Consider the following 21,301-nt stretch of genomic DNA (forward strand, 5'->3'; position numbering starts at 1 on the left):
TTACATCAGGTCTAACACCATAAAACTCTAAACACAGTTGGACATTGTGTTATATTTAGATGTCAATTTTTCCTTTGTTTCCTGGGCTCTATAGCCCTTTGGTTTTCTCTTTGGCTGCCACACACATACACATGCATGTGTATATGCTTTGTGCACACACACACACACACACACACACAAATATATCCAAGTTTCCCCAACATCACGCATTCTCATAATTGAATATAAATAATAACAAAAACTCAGAGGACTTTAAAATGTGGATTCCTGAGCATTCCACACAAAGCATCTGGGAAGTTGCTCTGAGCACAACAGGGGATTTGGATACTGAAGAAACACAGAGAAGTTGAAAATTTAGTAAAGAACAAATCTTCCAGCTATAATCATTGCCTTATGGTCCTATCTATCAAACCTTTACCTTAGACATCTCAATGGAAGGCACCTTTATAAACTTTGGAATGTAAAGTCACTGTCACCACTGACCCTCAATTTAGGTTACTAACTAGTGCTGCAGAATCTTTTGTAAGTGACATCTGGTTATGCAGATGCATGACATGTGTCACTCACAAGGCAGATGCGGGTAGATTCCACGAGTTCCTGGGCAGCTTGGTCTAGACAATGAATTAGTGTTTTCTCCATTTAAACACTGCTCTGCATCTTTTACTTGAGCTTCCATATACCAGCCTTGTCTGTAGCAATATTTATGATGCCAATGTTTCTGAAAACATTCATTGACTTCTAATACCCAACAAAGTTCCACTCCTACTAGGCTCTTGAGCAGCCTGGCATTCAGCCCCTTGGCCTAGAGGCCAAATTTGTTCACCATTTTATTCTTGTCAATAAATGTTTTCTCAGAAACACAGCTACATCAATAGGTTTGCTTCTTTTCTGCCTATTATTTTATCCTACAAGTGCATAGTAAGTTGCTTGTAATAGAGATCATATGGATTGCGAAATCAGTATTTGTTCTGTTACTTTGCAGTAATGTCTACTAATCCCGATATAGCTTCTGCTTTCCTCACCACATGCATGCCTTAGCTCAGACTATTTCCTTGGCATCATAGACCCTCTCCAACTCCAGTCTTCAGCAAGGAATATGAGCTTCTCGGGATTTTAATTCGAATGTCATTGAACTGGCCAAACCCACTCCTTTGCTCCAGTCTGATACTGAATAAGATTGAATTAAAAGATTCTGGCATGAGAATGAGCTTTACATTCAGCTTAAGTCCATGTCAGTCACCACGGAGCTGAGCTATAGCAGTTTGGTACATGATAAGGCTGAAGGGTACTAAGGGAGGCTTAGTTTGTCTTGTTGACTAGCTTGAAATATTATCATCTGATCCATTAATGTAGTCTTGCTTCCTATTTCTTGGCATTGTCTTTTCTGAAAAATGATTGTGTATCTGGTATCTGACTGTGAATTAAGAAAACCCATTATCAAATGAAAAAAAAAAAAAAAACAATTGAGAATGGAAAAAGACTTTAATATGGGTGGGAGTACATGACTACTACCACAGAGAAGGTGCTTGAGTGAGGTGTGGTGGGACTTCCAGTTCAGGACGAATTGGTAGAAGCCTCAACATGCACTGTGGAAAGAACAAAGGTCTTGTGTGAGTACAGGCCACTCTCATCAAAATTTCAGCATGCTAGTGCTCAATCGAGAGAAATGTCTATTTCTGTCTATTTTTTTCTTAAGTTTAATGCAGAATTGATTAGGCAGAGGTTATTTATTTTTTCTGACTATTTAGAGGTGAAACAGGAGTCAAAGTATAAAGCTGTTAGCTCAGAATGAGTTACTGGTACCTGAAGAAGTAAGTTTGTACTTTAAAGGCACAGGGACTATGGAGTAGTCACGTTTGATGTATTCTCATTAATAGTATTGGAATAGAACAAAATCATAATTGCATTTACAGCCATCACAAAATACTACAAAAATCTTTAAAAAGTTAGAAAACCTAAAGAATGAAAACTCTTAAGACCTGAAGACATAGTTTTTTTCCCCTCTTCTTTTAAAGATAACTTTCTATATCAGTAGAATGAAATTGTAATGAATATTAATGAGGATGGTGTTTTTATGGTTAAAATAATTTTCACTTGTTCTTAACATTTTCTGTTGATCTACAACTTTATAATAATTATAATTCTCTGGAATAAATTACAATCGCATCTAATTAAGTGCAAATTTAAAAAGAAATGGCCCAGCTGCAATTACTGAAAAGAATACAATGCAAAAGACCCCCATGTTTCATTTACCAGCCGAAAGTACAGTGAAAAATTGAGAATTTTAATTGAAATAATAAATACCAGCACATTCCATGAGGTTGGTACTATGATGCCATCTTTAGTGCAGTGAACAGAGCAAGCATTTTTTCTTTTGTAAAAATGCCAAGACCCAGTACAAAAGTATTGACAATTATAGGTGTTATTATATTTCTCATCTAACATAATGTTTAATATATAAGTAATATTTGTGAGTTATATTTGATTTGCAGATACAGTGTATAGAAGATAGTATTTACCAATAAATTTCAATAGATCAAGTTTTTGGATGTTCAGGGCAAATTTTGCTTGGTAATTTTGACTTCAGTATCAGGGCATAACCCAGAATCTTCTCACACTCTTAATTTGTGGAATGTCTTCAAAGATCATCCAGTGTAAGGCTATATTTGGATAATTGCTTTCAGATAACTTTTGTTTTCCTTTTCTGGATCATTCTCACATTGGACACCAAGGATAAAGAAGTCCAGGTATTATATAGCTGGTTCCTGCTAGTTATAAGCTGCTGTGGAACCTTGTGAAAATTGCAGTTTGGTATCAATGGAGTGTCTCATATAGCCTCAGCCATAGATTCTCATCAACTCTATGGAACTTACAGAGAAAAGAAAACAGTACAGGGTAAGCATCATTAAGCTATGTGTCAGGAGATCCTGGAATATGGTCTCAATAATAAATTATGTAACCTTGGATAACTCTTGCTCCCTCTCAAGTCTTTCTTGAAATGGTAGGAACCAACTCATTTGATTTAGAAAGTTACTCTATCTTCCTTTGATGGTCCTTAAACAGTGAAGATGTTTATTCATCAACACTTACTTGGTCTACCCAAATTTTGATAAGGAGTATTGGTCAAAAGACCATTTAGTGTAGCTTTATCTAGGTATAGTTCACTTTAAAGGCTAAGCGTTTTTGACAGACTTCTATTAAAACAAGTGCCTGAAATCATTTATGTATTTGGGATTAAATGATCAAGTCTGCAAGCTCAGTCTGCTTTGTGATGGGGAGTAGGCATCTGGAATGAATAAACAGAGAGTGGAAATATTGCTTCTAGACTAAGCTTTAGTTTCTTATAATACCCACAATGAAGCTTAGGGAAAAAAATGACAAGTTCAAAGTGGGGTTGGTGGACCCAGATGTAATTGTAATTAAATGCTTCTATTTGATTCTCTTAAAGCCTGTTTTCCTTCAGGATACACTGGTTGATTTCTTAATCCTGATGGCTTTATCCAGTTTCCAATACACATTTCTGCATAACTCCTTAGTTACATACTGAAAATAAGGCTTAGTGAATTTTCATGGTTGGAATTGATGCAGCAGCATTTCAGCAGCTGTACCAAATCACTTTTTTTTAAAATAAATATTTTCTCAAGTACTGAATGTAAAGAGAAAATGATAGCCGTGTTTGCTCTAACCCTTTATACCCCCTACCAACGTCAGCAATAATGCTCTTCTGAAGTTGGAGTAGGGACTCCTTAGATTCTGGTTTACAACCTAAACCATTGAGCTCTAATCACATTGCAAGAAAATCTAAAACACAAGAAACTTGTTCCAAATGTTGATAACTCAGTCTGTCTTCTTATAATTATTTTCATGACAACAAGACTTACTATACTATTCTTTTTATATTCCTAAGTCTTCCAGAAGGAAACTGGTAATACAGTGTGATGATGACTCTTTGTTTTAAATAATTGTGAATTTCCACAGTGGAGAGTAGTTTCCATTTTGAAGTATAGTATAGAATAAAATGACAAGCAATTCCTGTGGGCTGCAAGATAACTGATGAACCAAAACAAAGATGCAGTGTGAAAAAATACACAAAGCCAAAATGCGTTTGCATATCATAATCTTATGGTGGTGAATATTGGCCTCTGAAACCTTTTTAGATTGTACATATTGCCACTAGAAAAACAAAAAAAATGTAAAAGAGAATCTCCCCTAAACTAGCCTGTGCCATAGATAGTTCTGGCTGTTCTTAACAGCAGAAGAGAATCATTTTCAGCAGGGAGGACTTGGCAAAGATGGCATATCCTGCTACGGAGCAAAGGGATCCATGGCAGATACATGACTTCCTGGGGCTTCTTTCAGGAAATGGCTTCTGAAATAGGCACTTAATATATTCTACTGAAGTAAAAATCCTGAAAACAAACCAGAAGACCTAGCAAGATTTTACTACAACATTGGAACCCAAATATTTACAGTGAGTGATCTATTTTATTTCCTAAAAATATCTTACATATGGTATATATGTTGGCCTAGTACTTCTCTTAAAGAAAAATATTGCTTGTCATCATTTTAACAAATGTGACAATTCAGAAGGATTCAAAATTAATCCATAACATTATTGAATAAAAATTATTATTTTAGGGATATAAAAAGTAATTAGATGTTTCATTTGACCAGTTTATCTATCATTGCTCTATCTCTCCTCAATCACTCTATTTGTCTATCACTCCATTTGTCTATCTATCTATGTATACATACATACATACATATGTATATATATAATTATGAAGATCATAGGCACTGCTTGGATTTCATGTTAATTTAAAAGAAAAACCATAGGTAAAGTAAGTAAATACGTCTAATACTTGTTATATTTTTACCATGTAGATTGTTCAGCAATTAGACTCTGAGGTCTGATATTTGTTCTTGTGAATACTCCGTTGATCTTATTGTCCTATCTCATCTCTAGTGACCAGTTTCAATTAATGGCCATTCTTTGAAAATAGATTTACATGTTCTAGTGATTTTTAATTATGGACATCACCTCGGGTTACTTATTTTGCCTGTAGGTGTGTCTATGTGGCTCTGTGAGCATGCTTATGCAAGGCTGTATAGCAGGCTGGATTCACACCCTAGCTGGAGTTCTATAAATAGCACATGACACCAATCATTTAGTAAGTAGTACACACAGTGAAGACCCAAAGGAGAAATATTTTTAAAAAAAAAATAGGAAAATCAAAAGGAAATCTTGTAACTCAAGTCAGGTTCGGTTTCAATTTAAAATGATAAGAAAGTAATGATTATCTGGGGATGAATTAGCTACTTCGTGTGCAAACTTTAGAGGCAGGAACATTTTGATATTTATCAACTATATATATATTGTGTATCATCCACTATTAGCATGCATTACTTTCTTTGTTGCACATGTACAGGTATAAGTTCCATAATTATATAAATTAATTGAAAACTGTATCAAACAAATAGCAAATTGTTTGAATTTCTCTTTGCTCTTGAGCTTGGATAATTTTAGACTAATAAAAACACTGAATGGCTACACATATGACCTATAAGAAAAGACTTTTATTCATGAAAACAGCATTAATGTTACTCCATACCAACTCCAGAATTTTAGTACAATGATTCAGTTTACATAAAACAATGATGGAAATATACATTGCAATTTTTAGTAGGGAGAACAGAGCTTAATGTGATTCTCAAACGTTGCCATAATTAATATCCATTGCACAACAGAGCTTCCTCGGATGTTTATCAACAGCATCTGACATGAACTACTATTTATAGATTGCCAATTGGGAGAAATATATTGTTTAAAAAACTCTAAAAAGACTGCCTTGTCTCTCTACAGCCAATTTAAAAGTAAAGGATATTGATTCATTGTATGCCCCCATTTGTTCTCTAAAGACTTCATTTGTGAATTTTTAAAACAATTTGTCCTATTGTAATATTAGAATGACTAGAATTTATGTTATATGCAGGCAGTGTCTACAAAAGTAAACTATAGGGAAAGATTGATTAGTTGTCTATTGTTTCTGGATTCTTTTGTCGATCTAACTTGTAGTTATCAAGCAATGTGGAGTTCCAATCTTTTATACTCTGAGTCTCATATTTTATGGAGCAGTATTCAACTGCCTCAGTCCTTCAGTGGATTTCTTCTGTCTAGTTGTGAGAACAGCAAATTAAAAAATAAATTTTACAATTTTTTTTTAAAAATTGTAGTGTTTTACACATGAGATAATAAAACCACTTTCTTTAAATTGTCTGTCTCCAATGCTATCCTATAAACCACTGAAAACTATATTGAATAAAGAAAGCAATCCAATCAAACTAAATTAAAATTTACACTACAGGCCGTTTTGTTAAATAAAAAAGTAAGTTATTTAGGTTCATTTGATCTCCCATTTGGTTTTAATTTAACAAAAGAGAGATCTCCTAGAAATCTGCAACTGCGAAATAAAAATCATCAATTAGCTTGTAACTGTTCCTAGTAAGTGGTACCACCAATAATGTTGTTCAGTTCATCTGATTCGTAAGTAATTGCAAGAACACTGACCACGAGCATGGCCATTGTTTACATGATGGAGTGACTGAGGAAAATTGCCTTGTGCTAGCTATCTATAGTGTGTTAACTTTCAGCACAGTTTACGCATAAAGGTAAAGCCACAAATATTAATTTATACTTCTGTGTACTTTGCTTCATGTACCTTAAGGATACATGTTTAAAACCACTTTATGGTAAATGCAGCCTTTTGATATTTTTTCCTACTCTCAATTTAACTATAATGCAATTGGTTCACTTTTTTTCCCAACCACAGCACATGCATCAAATGATTGACTGATCTCTTTGGTTTCTTTAAAAGAAACTACGTTAAAAATAACCATTTACCACAGTAACTTGAAATCAGTCAAGCTTGCTATAGGGTGTAAAAGTTCTGAAGTTTATTTAAAAATATCTGCATTGATATTTCAGACCGAATAGTAATATGTGATGATTTAAGGTTATATTACATTCCAAATGATGAGAATGCAAAAGGATCAAAATATATTGATATTTAACACTGTCTGACAGCTGCTCTCTACCAGATGACTAGTACAAAAGAATACATAGTGCAACTAGATTTGTAAAGAAAACATCTTTTAACAGTGGCTTAACAATTAGGTTGAGTGTAAACAGTATTATAAAGCTATATATCTTACCCTCAAATTTGAGTGATATAATCAGTTTGGTTACTGTTTAATTTCTTCTGAAAAAAAAATGAAAAGATAAATATACTTAACAAAATGCTGCTCCAGAAATAACATTGTACCAAACAACTTTATTACTTTCAGAAAAATGGCATTTAATGAATTCTAATATCTTGCTGTAATTCAACACAAAATTCATTAGAACTGTTCTTTGCTCTAATTTACATTTTATAGCAATACTTGATTTTTGAAATGAATTTATCTAAAATAGAAATAATCAAATTAGGGCAAAACCAATATAATACATATTCTCTACTTTATTTCAAAATAGTAACTATAAATACATTCTTAATATATTTGCTCCCTAAGTCTTTGGATACAACAATAACAAAAAAATGAAAAAAAGAAAAAAATGAAATAAAACAATCTTACTTTGCTCATTTCATATACTCTCCATGTAAATGTCATGCAAATGATCCTGTAGATTAACATTTTCTTCATACATTTTTAAGATTGACTCTGATATTTCTAAAATACATATGACATTACTCAGGAGCCCATGACTTTTAGTATTTATGCATCCTTATGGCGTACAAAACTAAATGTTTGTGTAAAGCAACAAATTATAATGGTCTTTAATAACTTTGATAACTTCATAATTAACACATTTGTTGATACTGTTATTTAGCATGAAAAATTAAGTATAGGATATAAATTGCCTTATAGATTTGAATCACTGTACTTTAATAGCTGCTTTCTCATAAAATTACACAAAGATTTACTTATAAGGAATTGAATTATTTTACTGATTTCATAAAAAAATAATTTAAAACTTGATTTATATTACACGGACACATATATCATCTCACCCCTTCACTGATGTCCTAAGGTCTAGTTTTCTCTGCAGCTGTTCTAACTCAGTTCATACACAAGAATATCATGCCAAGAAGGCCACACTGTGGCATACCACATTGGAAATGATCTCTTCTTGGCTTTTAAGATTTAAATCAGTCTACTAAAATGTTTTACCATTTACATATCACACCTCAAGGGGTTAAACTAACATCAAGATTATAGTTGAAGCCAACAGAATGTAGATACAGCATTTTAACTGTTCTTGTACTCAACTCAGAATTTATACCTAACTACAGTATCATAAAAGATACAAGAACTAATGAGAGACAGGTGCAAATTAGCATACATGGTATAATGTAGGCACAATGACTTTAGTTAAGGAAAGTATACTAGCCTTAACCAAGGATTTGTTACTTCCATTTACAATTAGAACCTCCAAATAACCACATACAATTAAATTATTTTTTTCTTAAAAATATTTTGAACATGAATAGCTTTCAGCAGAAGAGGGTGAGATAGCCAATATACTACAGCAAGCTTTGAGGTGATGGCAGGTACTCTTAGGCTTGACAATTATTGATAACCTTGAAAGATCTTCCAAACACCACCACACTGAATAAAAATACATCATCCTAATGACCTATTATCCCCAGCTTATGCATGGAGCTTTCTGGTTCCTCCCATAAGTGTCCATTTAAGATTTCTGAATCCACACTTTGATGGAATAAACAAAAACACTTTGTTAGACGACTTTGCATCTTTATCCTGTCAGTATGCATTAGGAGCCCTTTAATCCATGGATGCGTGCATGCATGGTAATGGCATATTCAATGTCCTTATGAAACTGCAGATGAAAATTAGCATTTGAATATAATTCTTTTCTTTTAAGATCAGAAAGCAATTATTTGTCTGAATGTATTTATATTCATATGAAGTTTTCACAGACATTATCATGAAACTGAAAATTAAACATTAAAGTTTTAAGAGCACCAGCACATACATAGGGAGATTTTTATTTGCTATAAAAAAACCCTCCAAATTACAAGTTATCTCTACTTGGGAATATACACCCAAACACACATGAATGTACACATACACACACATACATATGCACACTTCGGTAATAATGTTAAGGTTTTCTTTTTTAAAAAGTTGGATCAAACACATAAATTCTTGAAATTAGCATTTAATAAAGGGATTGCTGTTACAACTTTAACTGTAATATCCTTTTTGGAAGCTGCAGAAATACAACTGCCACTTGCAATTCATGAAGAATGTCTGTATGTCTTCTCAGCTACCTTACTGAATAATACAGTAATTCATCAATCACATCACAACACACACACAGACAGATATACAAAGACACACACACACACACACACACACACAGAGAGAGAGAGAGAGAGAGAGAGAGGAGAGAGAGAGGAGAGAGAGAGAGAGAGAGAGAGAGAGAGAGAGAGAGAGAGAGAGAGAGAGAGAGAGAGAGAGAGAGATGACCAAGAAGACAATGACTTTCTGAATATTGGTTTGCTAATCATACCTCCTAAACATCTTCTGATATCAACCGATTATCAAATACTTGGATCATTGGACCAATTTTGATCTAGAACTTAACATCACACGCAAACACAGGGGCATATCTGTTGTAGTTGTAGATCATGAATTCATCTGAGACCAGTGCAAGCACTTAACAGGGTGGCTTTGATAGCCAAGATGACCACGATGTTTACAGTTCTATTAGATTATCTGATGGTCAGAATGATGAAAGAACAGGATACTGATGCATACAAGATACTATTAACCTTAGTCAGTAATTTGTTAAATATTGCAATTAAAACTATTTGAATTAAGCTCATAGAATCCTGAAAAGCAAGACAATTGATGGCAAATAACAACTGCCCCAGACACAATACTATAAAACTAAGGAGCCTATTTTAAAATGCACAGTTGGTAACAAATCTGAAGATAATATGCTAAATTCACAAGAATATCACAGTACTGTTTTTTTTTATTTTTTTTGTGTATTTTTGTGTTTTTTTCTGCTTTTAAATTATACCTGATCACAAAGTCCAAAATATTTTTGTACACATTAGCATCTGTTTCATTTTATATTTCTTTTCCTATCTAAATTTATACTTACTGATAAATTTGCTGTGATCAGGAGAATAAGTCAAGCATATTAAATACATATTAAGGAGTACATGTTTTTCTATTTAGTATACAAAGTACTTCATAAATATGAATTATGTTACAAAAATAGCTTTGGGTGCGCTCACACGGTAAGCACTTGCTAATTTTGGACAACCTTTAAGGATTGTGGGTATTTGACATAACTGAGAACAAACTCTAGTTTAATTTGAGCCATGTTTAATTCTGATAAACATCATGTTTTTCTCTAGATCACCACAAATGCTATGTAACTCACATTGACTTTTTTCTCCTTTAGGTTTTTATGTATAGACAGGTAATACTTAAAGTGTTCAAATTTATTTTATAATTATGTAATGCATGGTATATTTTAAACAAGTATTTGCACAATTTAACGTTATAAATCCAGCGATTTCAAGATGCAGGCCATAAATTTTACCGATTTACAAATACTATCAAATGTTCTCTCTTTGCATGCTTATGTGTTTGTATTTTTTACACTTTTCAGATAATCTTTACACAGAGTTGTTACAATGCCACAAATCAAAAGGGTTATTCCAGTTTCACCAACTTAATCTACGTGCAAGATGAAGGACCCAGCTGAGGTACAAACACACTGGTACCAGTTTTCTTGAGTTTGCTTTACAAAGCACAAAGAGACGAAGGTTTTGCATCAGGATACAAAACTGATTTGCCTCTTGAGGTTAAATTCAGTGTATTATGTTTATAAAGCATCCCTTTGGCAATAGAGTTTGCAGTATCCCCACAGGACTCCACAGTATAGGTTTTATGTAGTAAAATCTATTAAGGGAATTCTCTTCTACTTGACACATCTTTACAGCTACAGTTAATGAGATACCCTTGGAAACACCTGCCTCTATGCCTAATGATAATATAGTATTTGGAAATTAGAAGTCAACAAAAGGCACTTTCATCATTAAATAATGTCCTCTGTATGAAGTCAGATTACATGACCTATATCTTGTTCAAAGCTGTTTGCTCCTCAAGGACCTGTAGGTAGTCAGGGGAACTCTGAAGTTTTGCCTTCAGTTCAAAATACTCACTCTTTCTTTGTTCCACGACAATTTTACTGTGGTTACCACCTATCAGTGACTTCTTGTTTTTCTTATCTTGTTGTTTTTCAGGATAGCGAATCTCAAAGCCACTGACACCAATGCTGTTATATTCCTTTTTGCTTTCAAGAAAATTCTGAATAAACACATTGGAATCTCTGCTAGGGAATAGTTCGTCCAGCTCATCAATTGTGCTCAGTCTTTTCCTGGTGTCCACATGCAGTAAATCTTTGTCCTTGTCAGCAGCATTTCTCATCATGACCTTTTGTCCCGGAGGATCTGAAAACATGAACCCAGTTTCTGACTCTTTCAGGCCACAGGTGTGACTTTTGCTCATCTGTTCAATGGTTTGTGGAATGAATGCTTCTGTGCTCAGACCGTCTTTTTTATTGGTTTTGTGGTCATGTTTCCTCAGCTGCAGCTGCATGGAGCCACACTCAGGATTCCCCAGACCTTCGTGCTTCACTGTGGGCTTCTTGTTGCGTCTCAGCACAAAGACAAGAAGGCAAAATGCAACAAAGACAGTTAAAATGAGGACCACCAAGATGCTTAAGATTAAAATAGACAGAGGCACTGGGCCCCCAGGAGGACTTCGTATAGGACCCAACGGAGTGGTGAATGTAATTGCCGGCGCCGGGCTTGTGAATGGTGCAGATGGCTTGTTTAAGAGTTTAGGACATAAGATTTCATTTTTGAGGGACTTCAATTCAATGTTGGCAAACTGAACAGGAGTTTCACATTTCAGTTCTTTCACGACAATCCCATCATTTAGCTTCTCCAGCCACAACTTTAATGCTACCAAGTCACAAGTGCAGTCCCAAGGGTTGCCCTCCAAGTCAATTTGTGTAAGAGACTGCAACTGATCAAGGACTCCGCTGACAGGTAGGTACATGAATTTGTTGTTTCTCAGGTTCAGTCTAGCAAGAGGTGCTCCCGAAAAGATGTAAACTGGCAAGCTCTTTAAGAGATTGTTATTCAAGTACAGTAGCTGCAAATTGGGCATGGAGTCAAAGGTGCCTGCTAAGATTTCCTTAATCAGGTTGTATTCCAAATACAGATACTGCAGGTTATGAAGGCCTGAAAATATTTCAGGGTACAGCCTTTCAATCTGATTGCCATTGAGATAAAGCCTTCGCAGGTTAGTAAGATTGTGGAATACTTCTCCTTTGATCGCTGTAATCTGATTGCTGCCTAAATGGAGCAAATCCAGTCCTTCAAACTCGGTGAAGTCTGAAATGTCCACATCTTTGATGTTATTACCATTGACATGCAACTTCTTGGCATTTAAAGGTTTTGGGGTCAATTCAGACATTGACTGTATATTTTTCTCTTGGCAGTTCACACTTAATCCCAAATCAGAAGGATGTGTTTTGCAAAAGCAAGGTGCCGGGCAAGGTGTAAGAGGAGGCACTCTTGTTTGGTAGGACACAATCTGACTGAGATTTCTGTTGGAGAGGGCTTTGCCTGCCACAATTCCAGAGATTTTGGAAGGATTTGTTGTTTTGGGTGGTTTGGTGACTAATCTGTGCAAGGTTGTCTGCGTAGTGTGACCATTGGGAGTGGTAAAGCCATTCTCCAGTTGAGGAGGCAGAATGCGTACGTCAAAGTCACTCCCTGTGCCCATGGGACATAGTTCTTGCTTGTTGGTTTCCTTTAAAAGCCTCCCGTATAAGTCACTGGGAGTTTCACAAATAGCTTCGCCGATGTAAATGTTATATGGCATATTCTCCAACCAAGCCTTTAGAGGCAACAAATCACAGCTACAGTTCCAAGGGTTATCTTCCAGCTGCAACTCCACAACCCGGCCAATGTGTTCCAGAACTCCAATATAGGGAAGTTTCTGGATTCTGTTTCCTCGTATATCCAAATGGGTTAAAGATGCGAATCGAAAAATATTATCAGGAAGGAATGAAATCAGATTGTCATTAAGAATGAGAACTTTCAGTTTGTGGAGCTTATTGAAGGCTCCTCGTTCAATATACTTGATTAAATTGTAGTCAGCCTGGAGATACTCCAAGTTCTCTATGCCAAGGAAAGTGTCAGCTCGGAGAATCTTTAATTCATTGTTGTTCAAGTGCAACTGCTTTAATGCACTGAGCCCGAGAAATGCTCCTCCCTCAATGTTCTGCAGCTTATTATTTCCCAGATGCAGAGATACTGCATGAGAAAAATTCACGAATGTATTCGGATAGAGGATATTTAAAAAATTGTTTTGGAAATTGAGATGGTAAAAATTAGACCAAGGTGGTTTCAGCTGGTTTGGCCTGTAGACTGAAACCTTCTCACAGTTGACATAGAGCACATTTTCTACGGACACGCAGGAACACACATTGCAAATTTCCACTGATATGTCAGAATCTGCATTTGTCGAAGAAATCAGGGCTGACACAATCAGAAAGAGCCAAAGAAACATCTTCTTGCAATCAGCAAACAACTCTATGCTTCTGAATAAAGATAAATAATCTAAAAAATAAAAAGAAAACAATTTTTCAGTGGTCATTCCTTGAAAAAATATTTGTTTAAATCATCCCATTGTGAACACAGGGCTACAATCTCTAGCACTGCAGTGTTTAATATAGCTAGGTTTGCTTTTTACTGAACAATAATCCACAAAAAATGTCACACATTTTACATCTGTAAATTGTATAAAATGTACATGTGTAGGATATATGACAAACAGTAAGAAAGAAGATTTTAAATCATACTTTGACCTTAACAAATTTGATTTTTAACTTGAACCACCAAACTTTGCCCTTAAGCACAAGCCTCAAGCTTACCATTTGAAACTTAAATGAACATACCTTGGGCATCATTTATTTCATGTCCTCAACTCAACAAAGATCCCTCAGTTGGTCGAAATCTATACTCCAGGCTTCTCCTAGCTAAAGAGGCTGGGTAGAGACCATAACTGAACTCAGATTTCAGTAGAGGACGGCTGTGCGTGGACTGGGCTTCTTTAAAAAAGACAGTTAAAAGAGCTCTATGAAAGGTGCTCTGGAAAAAAAAAAATGCCATCTCTTTGGCACTTAAGTAAACACTTTGGAATTAATCAGTTCACTTTCATAATCTGCCACCTTTAGAAGTACAGGTGACCCTATGGAGCTCTAGAAAACCAACTGTCAGATTAATGAACAGTACCTAATTTGATGTCAGTCATTTCCCAAATGGGGTTAAAAAGCCTTTTTGTCTTTGAGTCCCTGAAAGCAGAAAAGGGACCTGCTTATTCCTACATCACTCAGCTGATTTCTCGGCAGGATTTCCACCCACCAGAACTGGCTCTTCTGCCTGCCTGGCCCTCTCCTGTTCTTCATTCGTCAGTTTGAACCCAGTCCCAACTGAGCCCTTGGTCAGTTAAATGTGTAAACCTTCACTCAGACCACAGCCTGTCACTGCTGAAGAAGAGGAGTCCACATGCCACGATCTTGGAGCAGCGTTATCTACAGAAGCAGATACGTTCAATTCTACATATTTCAGTCCTAGGGAAAGCACTCACTTCCCAAATACCCTTCCAAAATGATTACTCCGTGCCCCTGCCTGCAAACAAATGAAAAATTACTTTTTGCAAGAGTCCAATGGTTCAAAAATTAACCCATTGAATTCAACCTCTTGTTCTAACACACACGCACACACACACACACACACACACACACACACACACACAGGGGGGTTCTGTCTCATGGAATTTTAATGGCTTAAATTTTACTGATGCAATTTTAAGCTTGTGATTTTTTCCAGTAGTGGACAGGAGGAATCTAGCTGCATTTTTTAATGGTCACTACCAAATCTTAATCATATAAACAAAATACTCAGGGACACAGTGAGAAAATGGTGCCAATAAAAAATATTTCACACAGAAATTCTTTTATTTTCTCACAAGCAATCAGCTAGTGGTAAAACCAAAAGTGTCACAAGGTAGACAATCCATTAGCCAAGACCCAGGAAGATTTGCATTTTAAGTACTTTGGTTCAGAATATAGCCAGCACCACTGAGATGCTTTTTTGGCTGCCATATAGGCAGGCATTTCCCCTATTCACTATTATAGCATGACTGTCTTTGCAAAAAGAAGTCATAGTTCCTAAGCATGACATCACCCAAACCAACTCCAATTGTAAAATCAAGATTTTCACTTGGTCTTTTTGCCATGTGTTGATGTAGCTTTCAACAGCTATTTTGGTTCAGTTGAGTCATTTCTTGTTCCTAACCACCCCCACCCAAAAACAAAGAAACCAAAATGCAACCAAACTAAAAACAAACAAAACACGGACAGCTAAACAACCCCAGACAAAATAAAATTGGAATAATCAGACTTCGGCGCAAAAACAAGAAGCAGAAGAATAACATATGTGAACATCCAAGAAGAGCTGCCCTTATATTAGTAATTTCTACTTTAAGTAGCAAAGGCGGTGGGGGGAGGCGCAAGGATGAGCTAGGAAGTTCCCAAATGCAGCTCTGGTGAAACAGAGGAAGCCAAAAGCAGCTGGAGCAAGTAAGCCAGGCAGAATAAGAGGCAGTCCACCAAGGGGAGGCAAAGAGGTACAGAGAGGGCAACAGACAGCGAGAGCCAGAGAACTGTCAAAAACGAAGGTAGGAAAAAGAAACCAGCAAGAGTAACTGCAGGCAAAGGAAATACCTCTAATATACTCTAAAAATCATCACAAGCAGCAAATATTCAAACCGAGAAACGAAACATTACAAAGTATTGGTTAGGTATCCAAAACTACCCCTCAGACTTGCCAAGGGGTCGAATTTCCTTATTCTTGCTTCCATCTCTTGAGAGTGCCAAGCAAGATGTTCTGCTCCCAAGGCTAACCTGGACTGCACAAACCTTGCCCTACCATGAATCCAGCATACACCAGAGTGCCGCTCCTAGCGCTCCATGTCCAAGCAGAGCGAGCAAGCCTGCGGAGTGCAAACCACTGCCAAGGGGTCAGCAGGTCGACGTGGCTCCACAGCAGTGGACAGGGAAAACCTTAGCTGCCCCCTTCCCAAAGGCCGAGGTGGGGGTGGGGGTGTAGGAGAACACTGGAGAGACTGGCCACTGCCATCCCCAGAATGGTACCTCGACCTGAAGGCGACGCGGTTGGAGGGACCGCTGGCGCGTACCGCAATGTTTTGCCGCATCCCGGTGCCCAGAGCCGGCGCGCAGCCCCCTCTTGGGTACCCGGCCCAAGCAGCAGCCTCGCGGGCTGGGTGGCGGGGGCGGGGTACTGTGCAGGATGTCGCGGGGGGCCTTCAGTCCCTCTGTGCACACATTTCTCCGCGCGCTCCCATCCCACAAGGGGTAGCTGCTGGAGTTTTCGTTGGCCTCTCACCAGAACGTGCAGTGGGTGAGCAAGGAGAGATGACTAGTTCAGGCCGCGAGGGATAGCTACTGGGGCATCAAAGACCAATTTGCTACACCAAGAGTGACTCCATAGTTCTGTTGCCTGGAGCTGTGGCCCGGGCTTTACCCCCCACCCCCACCTGCCCACGCCAGCTATAAGAATCTATTCACCCAGCCAGAAATCACTTTAACATATAGAAACCTTGCAAAGTGTCACTGCTAACATTCCCCCAGCTTCACTGGGCTCTCAGAGTTACCCACCGGCTCTTCCTCCCATATTGCCTGTTTCGCTGAGTGCCAGCAGTCTCTGAGCAGTCTGCCGGCCACCGCCTGAAACCCCACATTCAAGTCCACGCGCAGTGCCTGAGAGTAGGTCTCAGAGCACAAAGCCCAGCCCAGCGCAGCAACCCCGACAGCTCATAGTGCTACAGACCTGGGCACTTTGCCTGCTGCCTAGGCTGCCCCTGGGTCAGGGATGTTAAGGACACGCAGATTCTTTCGGTCCAGGAGGACAAGAGATCGCTCTATGGACAGACGAGTGGGAGGCGTGTGTGTGTGTGTGTGTGTGTGTGTGTGTGTCGGGGGGGGGGGGGTTAACCAACACGTCCACTACTCAACGGGCCCCAAACCAACAGGACTCCAACAACTAAAAATAATAAGCTACCTGCTTCCCTCCGCGCGCGCGCACATGCACTGTGCCAAGCCCAGCCAGGAAGAAGCAGCGCGCCTTTCCTAGGAGCTCGCGCAGCCCGGGCTTGAAATTCACCCACCTCTGGAGCCCCAAGTCTTGTGCAGGGCCCACCGTGTTCCGGCTAGCTCCTCAGTTTCCGCGATGCTTTCTACTTGATCTGGGATCCAGCTTCTTGGCTCCCGCTCGCTAGTCAAACCCACCGAACAGCCTTTAGCAGGCAAGCAAGCGGGCAGCGGCGCGCGCGCGCACCCGGCCAGACACCGCGCGCGCACCCAGACCCTCGCACACGGGCTGCACCTTTACATACACGCGTTGAATCCCCGCCCCCGCCCCCGCCCCCTGGCGCACACGCAGCCCTCCCTCCGGGCACCCAACCACTTCTAGCTCCGCACATTCCTGAGCCCCTTGACCCTCCAACAGACGCCCCCACTTGAGTCCTTTTCTACCCACACACTGGAAAGACAACATGGTTTCCTCCTGGCATCTACCTCCTCTTTTGCCTAAAACATCACCTAGAGAGGGAGAGACCCTGATCCTTGGGCATTGGAACCTTAGTTTCCTAAGGCGGTTGCACTAACCTCCATCACCCTACCACGTATGCACACTCGAGTCCTTTCTCTTCCTCCAGCACCCTAACAAGGAAAGGAACGCGCTCGCGCACGCGCGCACGAACACACACACACACACACACACACACACTCACACACACGCGCGGGAGGTATTCCACCGAGAGAGCAAGCAAAATCCCCAGAGAGATGGAAAAAAATTGGAGAGCCTGAGGCAAGGAGGTGGGGTGGGGGCGGGAGCAGGGGACTTGGGTCTTCAAGTCTACGTGGTGGAATTGAATAATTACAGAGTAGAGGGGTGAGTTAACAACAATGGCATTGAATTGCACCGGTCGTGCTTGGGTTTTATATTGTGGGTATGGTTCCTTTGGCTAATTGTCATCGGGAGAACGGGGTCGGGGAGCTCTGGGAATACTTCAGACTCAGGCGATCCAGGATGGAGCATTCTTGGGACCAGTTTCCTGGGATCCAGTGGTATTCGCACTCCCCCTACCTGTCTGTGCGTGAGGGGCCTGATGTTTAAAAGGCAAAAGTCTTAGGCTTTAGCCCAAAGTGAGTTTATGTACCAGGGTTTGGAGAAAAGGGCTTAATTCTATGTATTTTATAACTCCACGGGCCTTCAGCATTAAGGGTATTGAGCTGGATAATTAAGAAGCGGTGGGAACAGGGGGTTAAGTGTAGAGAAAAGAGGTGTGGGACAGGGACTGAAGCTTGGCTTGAAACCAAGAGGAGGGGGGAGAAGAAATAGAGGCCCCCTCCCAGGCTTTGGCTTCTGAGCATGCCCAGTTTCAAGCTCAAGCCCTATAAGAGAGGCATTGTGTGTATTCTGCTTCTCTGGGCTTTGGAGGTGATCCGGAGGAGATTTTGGATGGGGGCAGCAGGGAATGATGGGAGTCTTTAAGAAGGAGGTGGAGAGTAGGGTGTGTAGTTTGAAGCATTTAGGCTGCCCAGAAGGCACTATCAAGAGTGAAGGGGAAGGGACACACTAGGGAGAGAGAAGAGAGAAAAGGATTAAGAAAAGCACTTCTTTAGTTCCTATTTGTTTACACTAAGGAGGCCTTAGCAGCCCACTGTCAAAAATCTAAATCCCTTGTAACCAAAGCTTAATTGTTTTCACTCAAGAAATTTAGGAATGTCCTAAGGAAAAGCCAGTGTTCAAACCAGTTTCAAACGGATTGATAATTCAGTTAGAATGCAAAGAAATCTGGGGGACTGGGTAGTTGGGTTCTGCTGTCTGCACACCTTTTAAATGCTTGATTTCTGAATGAGAACCTCGTACCTTGTAGGTGCTTGGCTAAGGAAAACAAGACTACTTCCTGACTGTGCGGGAAGTGGCTTTAGGTAAATATGTGGAGGTTATGTAAATTTTACCCCTAGAATTTGTAACAATCCATTCTTTGCAGGAACTGGAGAAATCTGAGACCTGTGCTCCCTCAGTTCACTGACTCAAATCTCAATGGCCAGGACCCAGAAATGTGTTTGCTTATAGGTGATAAATCTTTAAACTACAACTAACAATGACTTTGAAATCAGTTATGCTGCCTACCCGAATCCCTCCAGGCAAACATGCAATGACTGACTGAAGTTTAGCGCTCCAAACATCCTCCGAACAAACCAAACTAAAGAAGTAAACAAACATCAATAGTCAGTCGATACTTCATGTTGGTTTTCAATAATATCTACCTTCTGTATTATCTGTATAGTTGTCTATTTCTAGTTTGGGTTTTTCATTTTCTCATTTCATCAGTATATACTTATGCAAATGATTGTTGAACGCATCATGTTTAAGAGAGATGCCCGGGCTGTATTTAAACACCTACATAGATACGACCTTATTTCTTTATGCAACCTTCATAAATAACTCATCCTCCATTTACATTTTCCATTCCCTTGATTTCTTTTTTTATCTTCTTCTCTTTTGAAAATAACCTAGGGACAGCAATTGTGGGGGCAGTAATGGTAAAATTTGTTACATTTATTGAGAAACCGATGATGAAATGATATTGCTTAAAGACCCACTAGGGGACCTGTACCAGCACAGCCTCTCTCACTGAGGTGAAGTGTTTCCTCCCTAGGTATCAGCTGCAATATGTTGAAAACTTTCCCCACTGTTGTACATTTGATCAAAAGAGACCCTGCTAATTAAGAGCTCAAATTTGCATTATACTTCATAGTGTAATTTGCAACTGGTAATGGCTAACAAGTTGGCATTTATTTTAAATGCAAGGGATTCAGGAATAAATACCCATGTATTTTATCTGGGTTGGTGAATTGTTTGTTCTTTGCTATAAATGTTAAAAATATTCAATAGAAAGAATAAGTTTTGCCTGAAAAATATAATGCATGTTTCAAGTTCTGGGATAGCTCAAAAGGCCAGATTTGGACAGTAAATACCAGGTTATTTAAATGTGCATCTTTATTCAACTTCTGAAACTGTTCTGGAGCTTACTTATACTTAGCTGCAATAAATGTGGAAAATTGTATTTTACACAAGTATGAAGAGAGAAGAATGAAAGCAAAAACACATAGAACACTGAAAATTGCAATAAATACTATGACTGTATTAGTGATTTATATTTGACAACTCACTAAAATGAATGTTTTAAAATACATGTTATTTTATTTTAAAAAATTAAATGGAACCATAAAATAGAGGTAACTGCTGTATGTTTTATATTCCTTTTGCTTAGAAGCAATGTAAAGTTGAAGCACAGAGTCCTGTAATCACTTTCACACTTCTGAGATGTTCCGGTAACATGAAGGTAGAACAGCAAACTGAAAGAAATGGCAGGGAACAGATACAGAAGCGATAAATGTTAAAGAAACTGTAGTACTAGTTATGGTAAATAAAAAATAGAGTTGGGCTGGAGAGGTAGCTCAACGGTTAAGTGCACTGGTTGCTCTTCCAGAAGACTAGGGTTCATTTCCCAGTACCAGCAACCACATGGCAGCTGACAGCTGTCTGCAAGTTCAGTTCTAGAGGATTCGATACGCTCATACAGACAAAACATCTATGCACATAAAATACGAATGAATCACTAACTAGATAAATAAACAAAATTAAGGAAAAAGAGAGTTGATGACCTTGAAGTCAATATACCATACGGTTTGGGCTACCTCCCCTTATGTTTTTAACTGTCTTTTCCGGAGTACTTCCCATAAAATTGTGATGCTCAGGTATGCTCTCTACCTCTCTTTCAGGACAACAATTGTACCAGGGTTTAAAACAAGTTCCTGAATATCTTGAGTTTCAAACAAGTCTCAGTTATTAGACAACAGCAAGCCTATATAATCAGTGCCAAAGTTTGGCCACTTGCATAGCAGGCCTCCTTTATTCACTTTTGGTGTTTCACTCTTTAGTCTTAATTTTAGCATGCACATACCACAGACTATTAAAGTTAATATGAATATTCACCGTCTATCATCTAGTATTTTAACAATTAA

At 38.5% G+C, this 21,301-nt stretch overlaps 1 protein-coding gene across 2 annotated transcripts; it reads right to left on the reverse strand.

Moving 5' to 3' along the window:
* Positions 1 to 6,147: 6,147 nt before the first annotated feature.
* SLITRK4 (SLIT and NTRK like family member 4) lies at positions 6,148 to 15,752 on the reverse strand (the record flags this gene model as incomplete). 2 transcript variants are annotated; one of them, XM_080911029.1, is made up of 3 exons in its annotated part: positions 6,148 to 6,174; positions 7,213 to 7,259; positions 11,268 to 13,689. In XM_080911029.1, the coding sequence occupies 2 exons, from the start codon at positions 13,687 to 13,689 to the stop codon at positions 7,243 to 7,245; spliced, it is 2,439 nt and encodes an 812-aa protein (XP_080767155.1). The 2 variants fall into 2 exon arrangements, with proteins under 2 accessions (XP_080767155.1, XP_080767156.1); XM_080911030.1 differs by lacking the exons at positions 6,148 to 6,174; positions 7,213 to 7,259 and adding an exon at positions 15,627 to 15,752 and having other exon boundaries at positions 11,179 to 13,739.
* Positions 15,753 to 21,301: the final 5,549 nt, after the last annotated feature.

Source organism: Micromys minutus, assembly GCF_963924665.1.
Source record: "Micromys minutus genome assembly, chromosome: X".
Classification (NCBI taxonomy): domain Eukaryota; kingdom Metazoa; phylum Chordata; class Mammalia; order Rodentia; family Muridae; genus Micromys; species Micromys minutus.